At 41.8% G+C, this 17,954-nt stretch overlaps 1 protein-coding gene across 3 annotated transcripts in view; it reads left to right on the top strand.

The window, feature by feature from the left end:
• MRPS31 (mitochondrial ribosomal protein S31) overlaps positions 1–17,641 on the top strand; it is a 31,577-nt gene extending 13,936 nt beyond the window's left edge. For all 3 annotated transcript variants that reach the window (XM_053285043.1, XM_053285042.1, XM_053285041.1), the window contains exons 4-7: positions 7,005–7,148; positions 10,209–10,282; positions 11,641–11,784; positions 16,171–17,641. In XM_053285043.1, coding sequence (XP_053141018.1) covers positions 7,005–7,148; positions 10,209–10,282; positions 11,641–11,784; positions 16,171–16,430 — 622 coding nt within the window. In that variant the 3' untranslated portion in view covers positions 16,431–17,641. The remainder of the gene's footprint in view (positions 1–7,004; positions 7,149–10,208; positions 10,283–11,640; positions 11,785–16,170) is intronic.
• Positions 17,642–17,954: the final 313 nt, after the last annotated feature.

The following is a 17,954-nucleotide window of genomic DNA, read 5'->3' as shown; positions in this document are numbered from 1 at the left end:
TGGAGAGAAATCTGGAGTGATGCTAGGATTTGGGGCGGGATGGGGGTGGAGGCAGAGCTACCAACAAAATGTAGCAGAGGAAAAGAGCTTTAGAAGATTCCTGCACAGGCACAAAATCCCACAAGTGTGAACAAAGAGATGATCACTAGAAGAACCTTAGTTACAGATAAGGAACCTGCTGATATATATTATAGCAATATCGAAATATACCAGAACCCAGTTAAAGATGTGATCTGGAAGATCCCACTTCTTTGAGATTGATAGTGAGTTTTGACCTCTCATTCTTCTATTTTCAGCAACTTTGATAAGCTGAAGGGTATAAAAACAGGTGCAACAACTAATGTGAATGTATTTGCAGTAATGTACCGTTGGGCATTTATTTGAAAAAGCTGCGTAATAATGGCTTTGAGGTAACTGGATTAATTAGTGGAGTTATAAAATTCATTTATACTAAAATATTGCTGAACAGGGTGTTCTCCAAAACTGATCATGTCAAACCACCTATCCAAAACTAGGACCATCTGCTAGCCAGGCTCCTGCAGATCAGCTTATGCAATTCAAGCCATAGTGTACCAGGAAGCAGGTACACAGCAAAAAAACACACCATGCAATGAGCAAATAGACTAACCTGCGCGTTATTGGCAGAGGCACAATAATAGGGAAAATTGGCTTGTAATTGTCAAACACCACATAAGAAATTCTTTCCGCTCTCTTCTAACTAGTGAGAAGATTTGTCCTCTTGGCTGTTTTAGGGACACTATTCTAGAACTTTGCATATCAGTATTAAAAAGCTTTGTCTGTTTCCATTGCTAAATTTGTTAATGGTTCTGGTTGTGGAAAGCCATTTCTGGTTATGTCAGAGCCGGTTCTGGTTGTGGAAGTGTCTTTTTGAACCTCTACAGCCCATCCCTGTTTGCCACCCCTGTGATAGATTTATGGAGCAGTATTATGACCTCCCTTAAACTCCCTATTTTGAAGCTTAAAATTACCAAGCTGGGTGTTCTCAATTCTTGTGATCAACTTAGTTGTTCTTCACACCTATTACACTCTGAACTAATAAGCATAAAATGTGGGTGACTATAATTAGATACAATATCACATACATTGTCTTCAGGGGCGTATCTAGGGTCAGGCAGGCAGGACACGTGCCCTGGGTGCCCCCTGAAGGGGGGGTGCCATTTTAAAAAATAAAAACAATTTAAATAATGGCCACTGCACATGTTCAAATGGCCTTTGCAATGCCCTAGGCCATGCCAGGCCTCACAGAGGCCATTTGAGCATGTGTGGTGGCCATTTTGTTTTTGGAGGCCTTTAAAAAAAAATTAATGGCCACAGCACATGCTCAAATGGTCCCTGCAAGGCCCTAGGCCTTGCCAGGCCTCACAGAGGCTATTTGAGCATGCGTGGTGGCCTCCAAAATGGCCACCACACCGATCTTTGCAGGCCCGGACAGGCCCGAAAATCAGCCTGGGACGGGCTGTGGCGGTGAATTAAGAGGCCGGTGGGAGGAGGGGGAACCTTTGCAGACTGCCCCCCAGGCCTTTAGGAAGCCCCCAAAGGGGTTACAGGTAAAAAAAATGTTTTAAATAAATTTAATATAAGTCACTGTAAATATATTCAGTTTAGGAACATAGGAAACTGCCATATACTGAGTCAGACCATTGGTCTATCTAGCTCAGTATTGTCTTCGCAGACTGGCAGCGGCTTCTCCAAGGTTGCAGGCAGGAATCTCTCTCAGCCCTATCTTGGAGAAGCCAGGGAAGGAACTTGAAACCTTCTGCTCTTCCCAGAGAGGCTTCATCCCCTGAGGTGAATATCTTGAAGTGCTCACACATCAAGTCTCCCATTCAGATGCAACCAGGGCAGACCCTGCTTAGCTATGGGGACAAGTCATGCTTGCTATCACAAAACCAGCTCTCCTCTCCTATTACATAGTTTGGCACTATGTACAGAGAATCAGGGCTTGTGACTACTGAGCTGAAGCTTATGAGCTAGGATTGTATTCATTTGCTCTTACTTTGCTTCTTATGATAAGTGAGTTAAATGTGATGTCTTAATAATATTACTATTAACGGTGAGTTTGTCTTTGAATCAGTGTGAAATCCTTAGTAAAGGCCACTGGGAGTTTCTTGCTCTCTTTATCTCATTTTAACTGTCTTTCTGAAATACTAGAATATATTCCAAGCAGTGACACAATTTACTCTGCATATCCTTTAATTATTTTCAGAATAACTGGGAAAAGTCAAATTCTCCATTTATTTTTAAAACTTATGTAATAGTGATGCTACAGTGCATAGTAGAGAATTAGACAGGCACTTCTGTTTAGTTTTCCAAGTACACCTTCACATAGTATTTGGGTATTTCATGAGCCCCAGCATACTGAAATTTGTAGTTTTCCAGCATTTTTTGGTCTTGCTATGTCCACTGCAAATAGTTTTTGAAATATTAAAAGATTAACGAGCTTGACTTGTATTTTCCAGCTGATATTATGGTAAAGTTATCTGAAAGATGGGTGTCAGATGTTTGGATAGGGGCGCAATTTCAGTGCTTGCCCTAGGTGCTATTTTCCCTAGATACGCCTCTGATTGTCTTGAAAATATTTTGTAGGAAGGAATTTATGTTTTCCTGTCACCAGCCAACATCCAGACTAACAAAGTATTTGAGGAAAGAGCATTTTCCGTAGCATAAGCAGGGAAGGACAGTTTTAGTGATTTGCCCTGTGCTTGCTGAAAATATGTCCCCAAGTTCCCCTCAATCCTTAGGGACATATTTTCAGGAGGCAGCAGAGGGAAGAGGGTGGGAATTGTAAAAAAAATCATATTCCCTCAACTTGCACAACAGAACACTCTCTTCCACCAGCAGATTGCTACTGTGAAAAATCCCTCACTGAATACATCTGGCTGCCACATGATATTGGAGGCTCGCAGTTCTCTTGTGATCAGCCAATATCCCAAGACCTTTTCCCTTCTGGTTCTTCCAGATAAGAAAATTTTCATCATCCACGAACACATGACCATATTTTTACTACAGAATTCCTTCAACATCTGTGTTTCCAGTTTGGAATTATCCAGTTGATCTTGCATAAAGTCCAGATGTTTCACATAAGCAGTTCCTTCTAACAATGTTGAAGTAAAGTAGAAAGCATCAGTAAATTTTGATAGAATGCTTGTGCTTCACTCTCGTATGTCATTCATGAAAATATTGGATGAACTAGGTGTCATAATGGACCCCTAGGTCAATTCCAACTTGAATGTTTTCCCGCTAGCAGACGCTTCTGTCACATACCCATTAAACAGCTGTTACTGAATCAAAAGTTAGCTGTGTTGATATCCAGCTCTTTCAATTTAAGTAGTTTCTTCCTGTGACATTGACTGCAAATAGATGAGCTCTATTGCATTGCCCTTTTTCAGAAAACCAGTTACCTTCTCAAGTAAATATAAACCAATCATAGCTGTAACAATATATTATTACATTTCTCTACTGTATGGTTTGCTGCCAGTAAATCATAGATAAACTGTTCTCTCTTTGTAGTAATATAAATGACCTGTGGATGTCACTGCTCTACGCTTTTTTCCACAAAAAAGCTTTGCATACACAAGGAGGACTGGAGGTTTGCTAAATGGAAATAACAGTACAGTGTTGTTGTTTTTTAAAGGATGGAATGAGGTTTCTCAGAGAACCTTCTCTCAGTGGAAATTATGGCATCACTGAACACAGATATTCAAGACAAGTGGAATCCATGACAAAAATGTTATATAATCTGAAATCTCATGTGTTGCAGTGGTGAGAAAGTGACAGAATAGAGTATTAATAGGAAACATGAAGGTGAAATGTGGGGTGTCAGAACAGTTTACTTTGCTTTTTGTTTGGTATAGTATATTTTGTTGCCTTGACTTTTTTTCATTAAGATTTGTTCCTTCTTGTTTTTAGGGGGGTTCTCTCTTTCTTTTTGTACTGTATTTGGTGTTTTCTCCCCCCTTTTTGTCTTTATATACTCTGTGTCTTGGGTAACTCTTAACACCAGCTGCCAGTGGTTTTCTTTGCTCTGGCCTTCCCTCCCCCATTCCTTTCCCCAAGTCCCCCCCACCAGACTTCCAGTGTTGTTGTCTGTGCCCTTATTGATTGAGAGAAGAGCTGCTTTTCAGAACCTCCATTCAAGCATTCTGTGACTGCAAAGCAAGTGTACTCTCTGCTTTTAAGGAGTGGTTTCTGCTTCCGAGGTCAAGATCTGGACTTCCTCCCCAAAATAGCCATTTTGGGCACACCTTGTGGTCTCTCCCAATTCCACTCCCCCACCTTACTGCATGTTTGCAGAAGCTCTGTACCTATCTCTATGCTCTTTTAGCAGTCATTGTTATAACAATAGATTTAATATATAACAATATTGACAGTTGGGCGTATGAAGCAAAAAACAAAAAGGGAGAAAATGCCAAATACAAAAACTGAACACAGCTTGAATGAAGAGGCATCATTAATTCCCCAGTTTTCAAATTAAAGGCAATCATGACCATTCCAAGAAATATACCAAAACAAATCTAAGAGGTTTTTCTCAGATGTTATATGAATTCTGCTTCCTTTAGCAACTCAGGAGATAGATTTGTCTGGCAACAGGGAGATGTGCATGTGTGCCACCTGTGTCTGGAGTTAGTTTGGAGGGGAAGACAACTTTGACATCTCTCCATGTTTTCCTGCAAGAATAAGGGGGTGGAGAACCTCTGCAGTGCTTCCACCCCCTAATTGAGTTCCCAGCACATCCACAAACAGGGAACATGCTCTACGCATACAGAATGAAGGGTAGATGACTTGAGCACAAGCAACAGCATACTGGATAATCCCATTCTTGAGGGGGAGGTGGTGGTGTTGGTGGTAGCAAAGGTGGCTTACTTCTCCATTGTAGTCAGCAGAGTGTTGTCCACTGCAACTGTTTGGGTAATGCAGGGCCTGCTATAGCCTGGATTGCTCCACTTGGAGGTGAAGTAATCAACAAGTCTTACAAGCCACAGTTCAAGAAGAGTCCAAGCCTGGGGCCTAACCTGCTTGTCATTCCCGCTGTTTTACTTTTATGGCCCTTGAGAATGTTGACTGTATGCTTTGGGCAGTCTGTGCGACCCCATATAGCCTTGATCTTTGCTCATCCTGGCCAAGGTGAGCTAGGAGAGGGTGGGCTGGCTGTTGGTCAGTACCTCCTTTGAAGGGATCATAGCCAGCTTGTCACTTTAAAGAGAATCCAGTCTCTCTTTGAGAAATCCAACAAGTTATAGACTAGATTTCAGTCTTCACCTTTTGACATGTGGTGTTCCTCAGGGGTCACTGTTGCCAAAGCTAGTTAGCATTTGTATGAAGCAACTGGGCAAATGAGGTGTCATCAATATGGTGATGATTGCCCTGTTCCATAATATAAAGGAGTTTGAGAGCAGCCAGTTCTGTCCTGAGTCAGTATATGGAGGCTATAATCAAGCCAACGCAGATTGAAACTGAATTCAGGCAAGATGGAGATAGAGTGAACATGAAACTTTAGAGGTGGTGAGTTTGCCTGTTACGTGTGGGGTGCTCTTAGATCCAGTCTTGCTACCAGAAGATTTGATGCTGATGTGGCTAGGTTGTATCTCTTCAGATATACTTGATAAATTGACTGCCTGCCTTCAAGGACCTTGCTGCTCTTGTTCATACCTTTTTGTAGCCGAAAGGATTGACTGATTCTACAAGATGCTTTCCCTAGGAAGCTTCAGCTGCAACAGAGTGCTGTGGTTTTCGTCTTCTCCGTTGTTGGGGGTGTACCTTGTTTATTGTGCATAGTCTATGTTGCTGCAGCTGCACTGATGTTCAGTTAGCTTCCAAACTCACCTCAAGGCTTTAATATTGACCTACAAAGTCCTCTGTGGTCTGGGACATTGTATCTTTTCATGAGTGCCCACCTGCTCCTCCACCTGTTCAGATTAGGGGTGTGCACAAAAGTTTGCAACTAACTGGGCCAATTTGACTATTCAATCGCTAACCGAACCAGCCTCCAGGAGAGGTGGGCCAGTGTGTGACTGAACCAAACTGAACCCTGTCCATTGCGGACCGGTTCTACCCAATTTGACTGTCCAAGGGGCTATGCTTGTAAAGGGGAATCCAGTGAGCAAAGGGGTTGCTCACAAAGGGGAACCCTGCCTTGAAAAGGTTTCTAAGGGTGGCCGGGGGGTGGGGTGGCTAGAGAGCAACTTTAAAAGTAGGTGCTTCCCAAACGTGGTGACAGCACCTCTAAACCCCAGCTCTCCCCAAAGCAGCCCGTCGTTCTGGCCTCCACTATACCTTTTTGCTACCATGCCTCTCACCACAACCACCTGGCTGCCCTTAGAAGCCTTTTCAAGGCAGGATTCCCCTTTGCTTGTAAAGGGGAATCCTCACCGGATTACCCTGTAAAAGCATTGCCCCTCCAGCTGTTGGACTGTGTCAAACTGGTTCGATCAATTGGGCTGGCCAGTTGGTTAGTTTGCCTGGACTGGTTCACAGACTGGCGGTTTGCTTTGAATTTGGTCCAATTTCAGTCCAAATTGCAAAAATCAGTCCATGCACATCTCCAGATCTGATAGGAAAGTTCTGCCCAGTGTCCTCCTTTGCAAATAGTGAGAACAGTTGGGGACAGAGCAGCCCCAACACTTTGGAATGTGTGCCCTAGTGCCAGCTGTCTCTGTTGACTTTTAGGAAGCCAGGAAATACATCCTTGTTCTTTCTTAAAGTAGGGGAGGAGGCAAATTATGCTCCCCTGGTGTCATTTTTAAATGACTTTAGCTTTTGATATAACCAACTATTTTATTGTGCTTTTATAATTTTATTTTGTAAACTTCCTTAGACTGTAATGGGGTATGTGTGTGTGCAAGTGTAATAAATGTAAAAAATTTAAATGCGAGTTTAGGGTTGTTGGTTTCTAACACCAGGGACTGTACCGGAATGTGAAGAGGTGGCATTTTGTCTCTGGTCTGAGCGTGAAACTTAATAGATGTTGATATTCTTCATTTCAGCAACATAGTAGCAAACATGAAGATTGGGAGAAAACCTCCAGCACGGGATGCCTTAAGGCCATCCAATCAAATTCAGTTCGATGATGATGGACAAGGCTATATTTTTGAAAGGAGTGTTCCTCGTGGATTTGCTGGGACAAAAGGGTAATTATCTTGCTGTTCCTCTGCCTGATGCAATGCACCTTGTTTGTAATCGGAAAACGTTATGTAGTGGTAGCCAAATGCCGGTTCACAAAACAGTGTAAGTTGAGTAATGGTAACTTTGTTAGGTCAGGGATGTGTGGCTATTCATTCGAAGTGCTTTTGTTACCTAGTCTCTCTGTCTCTGCTGAGAAATGAGACAACATTTTGGTCTTATCAACATTTTTTTAACAGCTTTTGAAACATTTGTAGTTGTTTGGGGTTTTTTTGATGAAAATTAAGTAGTCCAACAAACAAAAAGGCAGAGTTGATGAAATAATACCTCATCATGGCCAACCAGTGTAAAAAATTTAATATGCAAGTGTTTGAGTTCAACATGGCTCTTCCTTGAGCTCTGTATTCATGAATACATTACAATTGAAAAGCGGGGAAATCTATGTCTGTGAACATAGTGTTCAGCACAGAACTAATACCGCTTAGTGGCTAAAAGTGTGAACTGGGATGGAAAAACAGAGACGGAACAAAACATTTCACACTTGGTCTCGGTCGTACATGACTAATCCAATTTTTTGAAACATCAGGAAATAGAAAACACACATTAGATTGTTAGGATTTATATAAGAATAATACTGTTATATCCTATACTGAAATTGTATTATGAGAACAAGACCTCCATTTTATTAAGGTTTTCAAATAAATCATTTTATTTACCCAGAAATGGTAAGAGATCAAAGCACATTTTCAGTTTTGTAATATTAGCCATAGTTGAGAATAAACACACATTGTCCCAAATGTATCATATTTTATTTGATTTGTAATACAGATGGGCACAAACCATAGATGATGAAGTGGGAGTGAAGATGTGCCATATGAAATGCCTGATATTTGACAGTCTCTGTTCCCTTGGGGCTTTTTCTCTTTCGATTGGATTACGTATTCTAAAAATCACTTTAAGTTGGCATTTCAGCAGCACTTTACTCCACAGAAGTACAAGAGCACTAATAGGTTGATTTTGTGCTAATGTTGAGTGCAGTTTTTACTACATATGGTGGTTGTGTGCTACAGCAACAGGTTCTTTCATTTTTGAAAATAAAGATTGGGGAAATGATGGACTTACAGCTATTACTAGAACCTTTGGTATGACTGTTGGATATTTAAAATGTTATTGCTGGTCTAACTGCAGAATCCTCTGATTTGTTTGTTTGTTTGTGTGTTTGTATTTATTGCTGTATAGTAAGTGTATCTCTAGCTAAATACTGGAAGGCAAAGGCTAAACTAGAAAGAATGAACTTTAATTTTTTGTTAAGCATACAGCGTATTGAAGATCATAAAGACAAAAACAAGCAATAAAGGACAATTGGAGCTGAGTTGTGTACTATAAGTTGACAGACAGGGCTGCTGTAAAGGTTACTAAGACAGTGTATGTGAACTGCAGAAATGCCAAGCATCATCATAATTTTCCTGCTGATCGCTTTTTCAGTCTTAAAATGGAAGGTGCTTCTGTATTACAGCCATTAGGCAGCCTGTGGTGATGGTGGCTGCTATTCCTGTAGATGCAGCAGTGCTAGAGGGAATCATTTGCCCATACCTGCCAGGTAGAAATGTGGAGGAACAGATCATGGTGTGGGCAGATCTGTCCAGGATTGGTGGTGTTGCTGCATTCGGATGAAGAGGCTGAGCAGCTCTGGCCAGGGTGTGCGCATGTGCATCTGCGTGCCCGCGCGCGCGCACACACACACACACACACACACACACACACACACACACCCTTTCTTGCTTTGCAGGGCATGCCAGAAAGGAGGATTCTTTATATTCTTGAACCGGTTAAGCCAGTGATCTTGAAAGGAGATTCAAAATTAAGGTTCTGCACTAACAAAAGGCTGAATCCTGTAACTTGTACAGATTATGCAAATTTGCACAGTTTCTCTTACTTTGCATAACATCAATTTCCCCTGTATTGCCTCATTTGTTGTTTAGATGCTAGTAATGGGGAAGGTGCTGAATTCTACCCCCAAACACTGGAAATTTCATTCCCAGTCCATTTTCGCTTTTAGTTTCTGAGATTATCAGACTCATTTCTCAGACACGTTCAAGTACATCTACACCTATAAGAGCTAGAGACTCGTTTTCTTAATAATAACTATGCATAAAATATGCACAGTGGTGTCCTATTCAGATGGATACATGAGTATTTGTACTCTTGCTTCATGGTTTAGTATGTATAGTCTCCAAAATGTGTCCCTATGCAGGACTATTATTATTGATCATATTTTTATACTGCCTGATATGTACATCTTTAGGTACTGTACAAAATTTAAAATACAGTACAAAACAGAGTAAAAACAGTTAAAATTTTACAATATACAGTAAATACAGTCTAATAAAACAAAAATTAAACAATTTAAAATTGATTTCGGTTAAAAGCCTGTTAAGACAGGTGTATCTTGAGGGTCTTCCTAAAAGCAAAGGAGATGCTCTTATTTAAGCAGGGAGCATATCCCAAAGGCCTGGGGCAGCCACAGAGAAGTCCCGGTCCAAGTTGCCACCAAACAAGCAACCATAACTCCAGAAGATCATAATAGGCAACAGGGTTCATGACAAAGAAGGCACTCTCTTAAATACCCTGGACCCAAGCCGTTAAGGGCTTTATAGGCAATCACCAGCACTTTACAGAGACGCAAGTTTTGCATGGTATAGAAATATTTTAAATAAATAAATAAATATCGGCAGCCAACACAGTACTTTTTTGAATAGGTGTTGTTATGACACTCTACTACTATTACTACTATAAGAGCCCCTGGTGGCGCAGTGGTAAAACTGCTGCCCTGTAACCAGAAGGTTACAAGTTCGATCCTGACCAGGGGCTCAAGGTTGACTCAGCCTTCCATCCTCCCGAGGTCGGTAAAATGAGTACCCAGAATGTTGGGGGCAATATGCTAAATCATTGTAAACCGCTTAGAGAGCTCTGGCTATAGAGCGGTATATAAATGTAAGTGCTATTGCTATTGCTATTACTACAAGTTGCAAAAACATTTTAACAGTCTTCTGTTTTTTGTTACCTAGGAGAGGGCTGTTTTCAGGAAAAAGACTGAATATATTTACTCATCCTTCTGCTACGGAGGACACACTTGAGACAGGTCAGTGGGAAATCAATAGCCACAAGCAGATCAAGGATACACTATAACAAAACTTACCAATTTTTCCCCTGGATGTTGTCCAAGTGCTGTTTCTGTGTGACCAGAAAGGGCCATTTTTAAATGGCAGTCCTAACTAGTATAAATGCCACATGGTACAACAGAACACCAATTTTTACTGAGTGGACAGATATTGTGTCAATCTTTGTATGTCTGTGAGCAGTCAAACCTTTGTGGTAATAGCATTGGTATGTTTCTGATAACTATGAAGATCACTGAAGTCTTATGTAGTAAAACTAGAAGTTGCTCACTTTAATATATTAACTTAATAAATAATATATGAAAGATTGTTAAATAATCTTTAATATATTAATATATATAATAAAGATTTGAATAGAAATCTTGGTCACCAGCCCATAGGTGATAGGCAAATATCACTTTATTGAGTAAAGCTTCTACCACTTAGAACCCAGCTATGTGTTCTTGCAGTTTCTCCTTGGCTATTTCTCTGCTTTCCCCGGTCAGCATTTCTTGTTCCCTGATGATACTGCATAGATTGTCCGGTCACTCCAGCATCTCAGTTCTTCCTCTGTCACAAACTTGCTAACTCCCATTTCAGTGCCCAGTGACACACATGGATAGTCCCTACATTTGTGGCTTACCTGCCATTTGAACGGATGAGCAATATTTTGATTCTGAAGAGTCCAGATATTTGATTTTGTGATCTTAAAGCAGAAGCTGTGTCTTTCGGGCTGGATGTGATTTGAGGGCAGGTCCCCATATCCTTCCTAGTGTTCTTTCTTTTACACTTTTGAAAACAATCAAGTTCACAATCCAAATAGTCACTTTATGTTACTTTGTAAAAACAACACCAACAACAATAATAATAGAAAAATGAGGTATAAATTAGTAAAATCATTCTTAGAACAAAATTGTCCATACTATTCCAGCTTTCTCTCTCAGAATAGTTAGGGGTGCATTATTTGAAATATCCTATTATTTTCAAGTCTTAACCCCACAAATAGTTCCCCCCAATTAAACTGAAGTATATTCTAGAGAACTGCAATATTATTAACACTAATTAATTACGCACTAGTTTGGAACTAGATCCTTGAGCATGATCCAGAAAAGATTATTTCTAACCATAAGTATATACTGAAGCTCTTCTCACAATCAGTGAGAAGAGCTTCTGGTGTGTCTGCGGGGAAAGCAGACTTTTTGTCATCTTTGCTTTTTGCTTTTTGTCATCTTCAGCAACCATTTTATATCAAATGACTTGCTAGTGTTTTTTGTGGAGTGCAGGTTGTATTTTGATGTGTATGACGTTTTGTGTTGTCTGGTTTTTTAAAATGTAAATACAGTGACGGCACCAACACTTTGGGATCTGGAACTTGCTAAGGAAATTGCAGCAGTCAGTCAGAAAGTACCTCGAAATGGATTTGAGGAGATGATACAGTGGACAAAAGAGGGAAAACTTTGGGAGTTTCCAATTAACAATGAAGCTGGTATGTATCCTGAAGAGGTCTTTGTCCAAATTTGTTTCCTTGATATAGTTAAATATATGTGATTAATTATTCTTGCAGTTTCATAATGGTTTTGAAGCTTATTTTTGGCTGTTCTCAGGTGTTGTTGATCTTTTAAAAATAATTTTAAAACCTTCCCTTACTAGCCTGATAAATATTAATAACACAAACTTCAAAGCCATTAAAACACACATTTAGTACTGTAATAAGGAAACAATTTTAATGTCATTGCCCACTCCAGCCAGGCCCCACTTGACTTGAGTGAATGTTGAAGGGCAAGAAGCAGAATTCAGCCTGGAGAGGAAGCCAGGAGGAGTTCCTGCCAGGCAGTGTCTAGGAAGCCAAATAAGTGTAAGGTATTTGAAAATAGAAATAGGAGGGCACGGGAGAATGCTGGTACAGTGATGTCTGTTCATGACTTGCTGCAGTCAGCAACTACTTGCTTCTGTGCATCTCCCATCACAGATAGCACTTCCACATTAGCGCCTGTGCCGTACTTCTCAAAGAATCTACAGCTGCATGTTGAAGGATGAACTATCAAGCAATGAAATATGTATATGTGAATCAGCTCTTAGTTACAGCAGAGCATGATCATTGTATTGCGGGAGCTGGTGCTCTCAAATGCCACAGTCTTCATCTCCTTTAATATTGCTGGTGCTCTCAAATGCCACAGTCTTCATCTCCTTTAATATTGCTTTAGACCGTTCACACCATCTTGTAGAGCTCCTGGGATCACAGAGTATTTGATGTTGTGATCAATGTAAGATTGGCCCTTCTGTTTTCTGTCTGCTCCCTGCAGAGCAATGCTTGCCTTGACCTTCCACTAGCAAATTTATCTTAAGCATTATTTTATGATCCCTCAGATCCACCTTCATCCATCAGCTTGTCCTCAGCTCCACTTAATTTACCTTCATTGGTCCCATCAGCAGTGATGGCAGCTGGATGACAGGACCCACGATTTTAAAACCCACTCTGGGTCCTACAACTTGTTGGTGGGAGAGGGGCATAGAGGCAATCTGTAAACACCTGTTGTCTCCCAGCCAGTCAGATACTCTAATGAACTGTAAAAAGGCTTTCCAGATCCTGCATGTTTTACAGTTAGTGTCAAGCTTTAAGTTAATGTCAAGCTTGTTACTTAAGAGTGTGAACTAGAATATAGATTATTTGAAGCTATTTCTTAATACATATTCTAATTTTGGTGGTTTGCTAAATTGCTTTTGTGAGACAAAGTGCAATGATATTACTAGGCCTAAGCAGGAGATCTGGATATCTTAGTAAAGCAAATTAGTTCTGTGACCAGAATAGACTGGATAACTAAGGCCCTGAATAATGCCAAACCAGAGGTAAATGCGCCAAAAACGTGAGTTTGTGATCGTCTGAAAGTGTGAAGCCATGGTTTCATCACTCATCTGCAGCTCTGTTTTTGCTCCCAAACCTGAATATGAACCCTTGGTTTGTAATAGTGTTATGCCACTAAAACCTGAGTGGGAAGGCAGCATTGTGTCATCCAAATTCTGCCATCGCTATAACCTGGGTTTTGTGCACAGGCTCCTCCTGTTCCTCTCGAGAGGTTGGCTTGGAGCAGCCCAGACGTCAGTTCTGGGGTGGCCGCCTCTTGGAGCTGCTGCCCCACCCTCTGGCATCTCCTTTCTCCTCCTGCCGCTGCTTGGCAACAGGGATGCCATGTCCCTGGGGAGTTCATGCATTTAAAGGGACAGAAACCCATTGGAGAAAGCCTGCTTTCCCTGCATCTTTTGAACCTCTGGTATTCCTCGGCAAGAAAAGGATGGTAGAACAAGATGGAGATGGGGAGAGGTCCCCTCAATACATCACTGTGGTGCTTTGTTCAAAAACATATAGAGCCCTGGTAGCACAAACAATGGAACGCATTCCCCAGCAAACACACCTCTATCGCCCTCAGTCCCCGCATCCTTCCATCATGAGGTCCTCCTCGGGTTTATTTTCATGCAGGCGGCTTCCATACCTGTGTTCCACAACACTCATATTACACACTGTGGGGTTCAGGTTTGAGATACTTCACAAATGTGCCAGTGTGCAAAGGTTTCCGTGTGCTATTGAACCGTGGTCAAAGGCAGTAGTCTGATGTACCGATGTTCACCCAATACGGGAGTGGGGGCAGGGGGGAGTGGATATGTGAGGAGATGGAAGGAAACAGACCAGGGATGTCCTTTAGTGGGTTTGATTGAGGAAATATGTTTAAAGAATGACTGCCATGTCCCACCAAGCAAGGATACTCCTTCAAACATTACCAAAAAGCGAGTCTGTCTACCAAGGGACAATTGAGAAAGGAAGACGTTGACGGTGGGGGGCTTGTTTGGTGGGTAGCACTACATGGGGTGCCCGGCATGCCTGGACATTGTCTGTATTGTCACAGTGTCTGTATTGTCACAGTGGACCTGGACAGCAGTGTGCCTCACAAATGCTTGCACATGTGTTTCCCACAAATTCTTTGCACATGAGTGCTTCTCCAGGCAACAGTGCAGAGGGAGTGTGTGGGCTCCTGCATCCAGAGTGCGGCCCTCCTGCCTAAACCTCTCGAAGGTATAAGATTAACTGCGTGGACATCAAAAAGCTAGAGGGTGTGGACACACATGCCCAGGCTCCAGAGCGAACACAGGGTGGAAGTGGCAATCTGTTTCTAATTGTATAGCCTGGCCCAATCTTTGGGAGATATCCAAGACTAGAGCAGTGGGATATGTTTCCTCCAAGGAAAATCAATCATGAATTGGATAACCCCAATGTGGAGTGGTGCACGCAGTAAACCCTCTATTCCTTCCCCCTTCCAGGATACCCTTTCCATGGTTGGATGGGTGCTTGTGGGTGGGGGGAACAAGTCTCTCCCCGCTGACCAGGCAGGGAGGTATTGCCAGGTGCAGTGCAATGTTCACATCAAGATGTGTGTGCGCGCAACAGCCCTTTCAGTGTCTTCCCCCACTGAATATCAATACTGCTGAGGAATGCCTCATTCAGAGAGAACAGGCAAAGACACTGCCCTTGTACTGACGCTCAGGGCAAAACTCATAATGTGCACACCTGGGAACATGTGGAGGGAAAGCTTTCACAGTCTGTCATTAACCAGTTAGTGGGAAGAGAGGGCCCCAATCCTCTCTTCCCAGAGGAGGGAGGAAGGGGCCCCCATGTCCCTTCCTTTCCAACTGAGGAAGACAGTCTATCTTTCCCCAGGGATATTAAAAAAGGATCCCCCCACAAGGGAATCCTCACAGTCAGAAGTCATTTTTCTGGATGTTTAAGGGCAATGTGGCAAGTGGATTCCTCCTAGGGGAGAGTCCACTTGCTGGTTGTAGGCTCACATCCAATAGCGGGGAATGTCTTAGCATTGGAATCGCTACTGGGGAGAGTCCCCATGACAGCCCTTTTAAATGCAGCAATCACAGACTACAAGCAGAAACGCCCCCTCCCCCTTGTCTCCAAGCTAGGATGCATATAAAGCAGGTAACTTCTCCTGCCTAAAAGTGGTAATTACAATGGCTTCGCCAGGCACCGCATTTCCAGGCAGTTTCCCAGAAACACCGCCAGCAACTAATTTGCATTGGATCTGCTCTTGGGTCTAGGAGCAGCTGCATGGACACCACACGGCATCAGTTCTCAGGGGGCACCATCTCTTCCTGCACCCCACCCCCAAGCCAACAGCCCATTACCCACTCACCCCCATTTCTCAGGTACTGGTCAGTGTCCCTCCCTCAAGACCCCATAAAAATTTGAAATTGCCCCTTGGCATCCCACGGCTGTCCTTTATTCTGCTTGTGCATGACTGTCTGGTTTCATAGTTCTCGCACGGGCAGTGGTGCAAGGGAAGAGTTAAAATATTTTTACCCTGCCGAGGGCGGGTGATCCATGCCAGAAAAGGCACGACCACACTGGACACGCCCCCCTTAACATTGTAGCCAGTGGTTGCAGCTTCACTAGCATGCTGATGCCTTATCCACAGCGTGGCAATCTGGACGCAACAGAGCTTCCTGGGATGCACACTAAGAAGAGGGAGGGGTTCTTCTGTCCAGAGGCCACAGGTTGTGAAACTGCAGTTGAACCATCATCTGTGACATGATTCTCAGCTTCAAAGATTAACCACAGCTTCGTCTACCCGAGGCTTGACGCTATGTCCGAACGGGGTCATAGTGTTGTCCTAGCTACAAGAATTCAGGGTTATCACTTTGCAAACTACCATGTTGTTAACAGGAAAAGAATAGTATAGGGATAGAGAATTGAGAGGAGGGGGCTAATGTATTTTAAAGAGACATCTCACCACTCCTATTCTAGGTTCATTCTCTGGAGAACAGTTTGCTAATTTTGCAATGATTTGACAGCTGTTTTGCTTGACTTTGTTAGGACTTGAAGATGATGCTGAATTTTATGAACATATATTTCTGGATAAATACATAACAGACTTTCCTAAGGAAGGACCGATTCGCCATTTCATGGAGCTCATAACATGTGGACTTTCCAAAAATCCTTACTTAAGTGTTAAAGAGAAGGTGGAACATATTGAATGGTTCCGGGATTACTTTAAGGAAAAGGAAGAGTTGCTTAAAGAAATTGAAGCACATGAGAAGGAAATCTTGGTTGAAAGAGAGAAATTATCAAAGTGATTTTTTAAAATGAATTTGTCAATGCATGTTGGACAGTTATACAAGCAAATTTGGAAAAGAGGTGACTGTATAAAAATATGTATGAAAGGAGAAGATGGTGGTCTCTGATTCATCTATAACAGAATTAGTAATGATTTTGTTATTCTGTTTTAGACTAAGTAAAAGTTTCTACTATTTCCCTCTGCTTTAACTGCATTAGATCATGCTTAATATTATTAAATTGGTCATTCCTGTTCTTTACTATAAATACATTCAGAGATTAAAGTAATCCAAAGGAAAGAAAGAGGCTATAGTTCTATACATTGTCATTCATAGTCATTACGATGTTTTTGTATTTTCAGTGAAATTTATATGGAAAGATCCAATTTGTCTTCATATTGTAAACCTGAGTGTTGGAGGTTCCGTAAATCTTCTTCCCATAGCATAACAATAACTGTGTATGAATCTTGCAAGATTCACAGTAGCAAGGTTGGAGTGGGCCCTGGGAGAAAACGTTAAGATGGGCCCCTGCCTGCCCCACTGTTGTTTTCTTCAGAGAGGTACAAAGAGGAGAGCAAAGAGCAAGCTATAGCCCAGCCAGTTTGGGGGGGGTCACACTTCTGCCACCCCCCGTTCAATTTTAGCTACACCCTTGCCTGCAAACTCTACTCTCCCCTCTTCTTCCCCCTGGGGGCAGTTTGCTGCTCAGGTGTTTACCAGTGTGTGGGGGGCAGTTGCTTGAGATAAATTGCAAAGTGTAAGACTAGTTTCCATGTTCATTGTAATCCATTAGAAATTGATTTCTCAGCTTCTTCCTCACTTTGTCCTCCAATGTCAGATAATTGTCTGAGGTGATTAAAAGGAACAATTTGTCAAAGCAATTTCACATGTTCAGGTGACTAAATTATAACTGCAGTTCTCACATGAAGAATGTAATCTGCATACAATGTTCTAAGTCTTTATTAAATTCTAAACACATTATTAATTCTGAGCATACTATGACTGAAGTACATAGAGTACTTGCGTATTCAGAATCTCCTAGAAATATAAATAGGGATTGTAGCCTGAACTTTAGGCTATACTGAATTTTGGAGCTAAAGCCTGAGGCAGAAATCTGGAGACAAACTATTATGCCCTATTTATGTGCATACAAAAATCTATGTCTAAATTCAAGAGAATTCATTCTATTCAAAATGTATGGATTAGTTGATATAAAGTTTCTTTTTGCTTGTTTTGTTGTGGATCTTATTGTAGAACTTGATTTGTGGCTAATAAGATAAACGAGGATGTAAAGTTGAGTTGGTGTCGACTCCTGGCAACCACTGAGCCCTGTGGTTGTCTTCAGTAGAATACAGGAGGGGTTTACCATTGCCATGTCCCGAGCAGTATGAGATGATGCCTTTCAGCATCTTCCTATATTGCTGCTGCCTGATATAGGTGTTTCCCAGTGGGGATTCGAACCAGCAACTTCTTGTTCCCTAGGCAAGTTACTGCCATAAATGTAAAATAAATAAATTAGGTGGCTAAATGAGGATGTAGGCAAAC

This window comes from Hemicordylus capensis, chromosome 1 (genome assembly GCF_027244095.1).
Source record: "Hemicordylus capensis ecotype Gifberg chromosome 1, rHemCap1.1.pri, whole genome shotgun sequence".
Classification (NCBI taxonomy): Eukaryota; Metazoa; Chordata; class Lepidosauria; order Squamata; family Cordylidae; genus Hemicordylus; species Hemicordylus capensis.
Note: the sequence above shows the minus strand (reverse complement) of the source record. Positions and strands in the feature narration are given on the sequence as shown.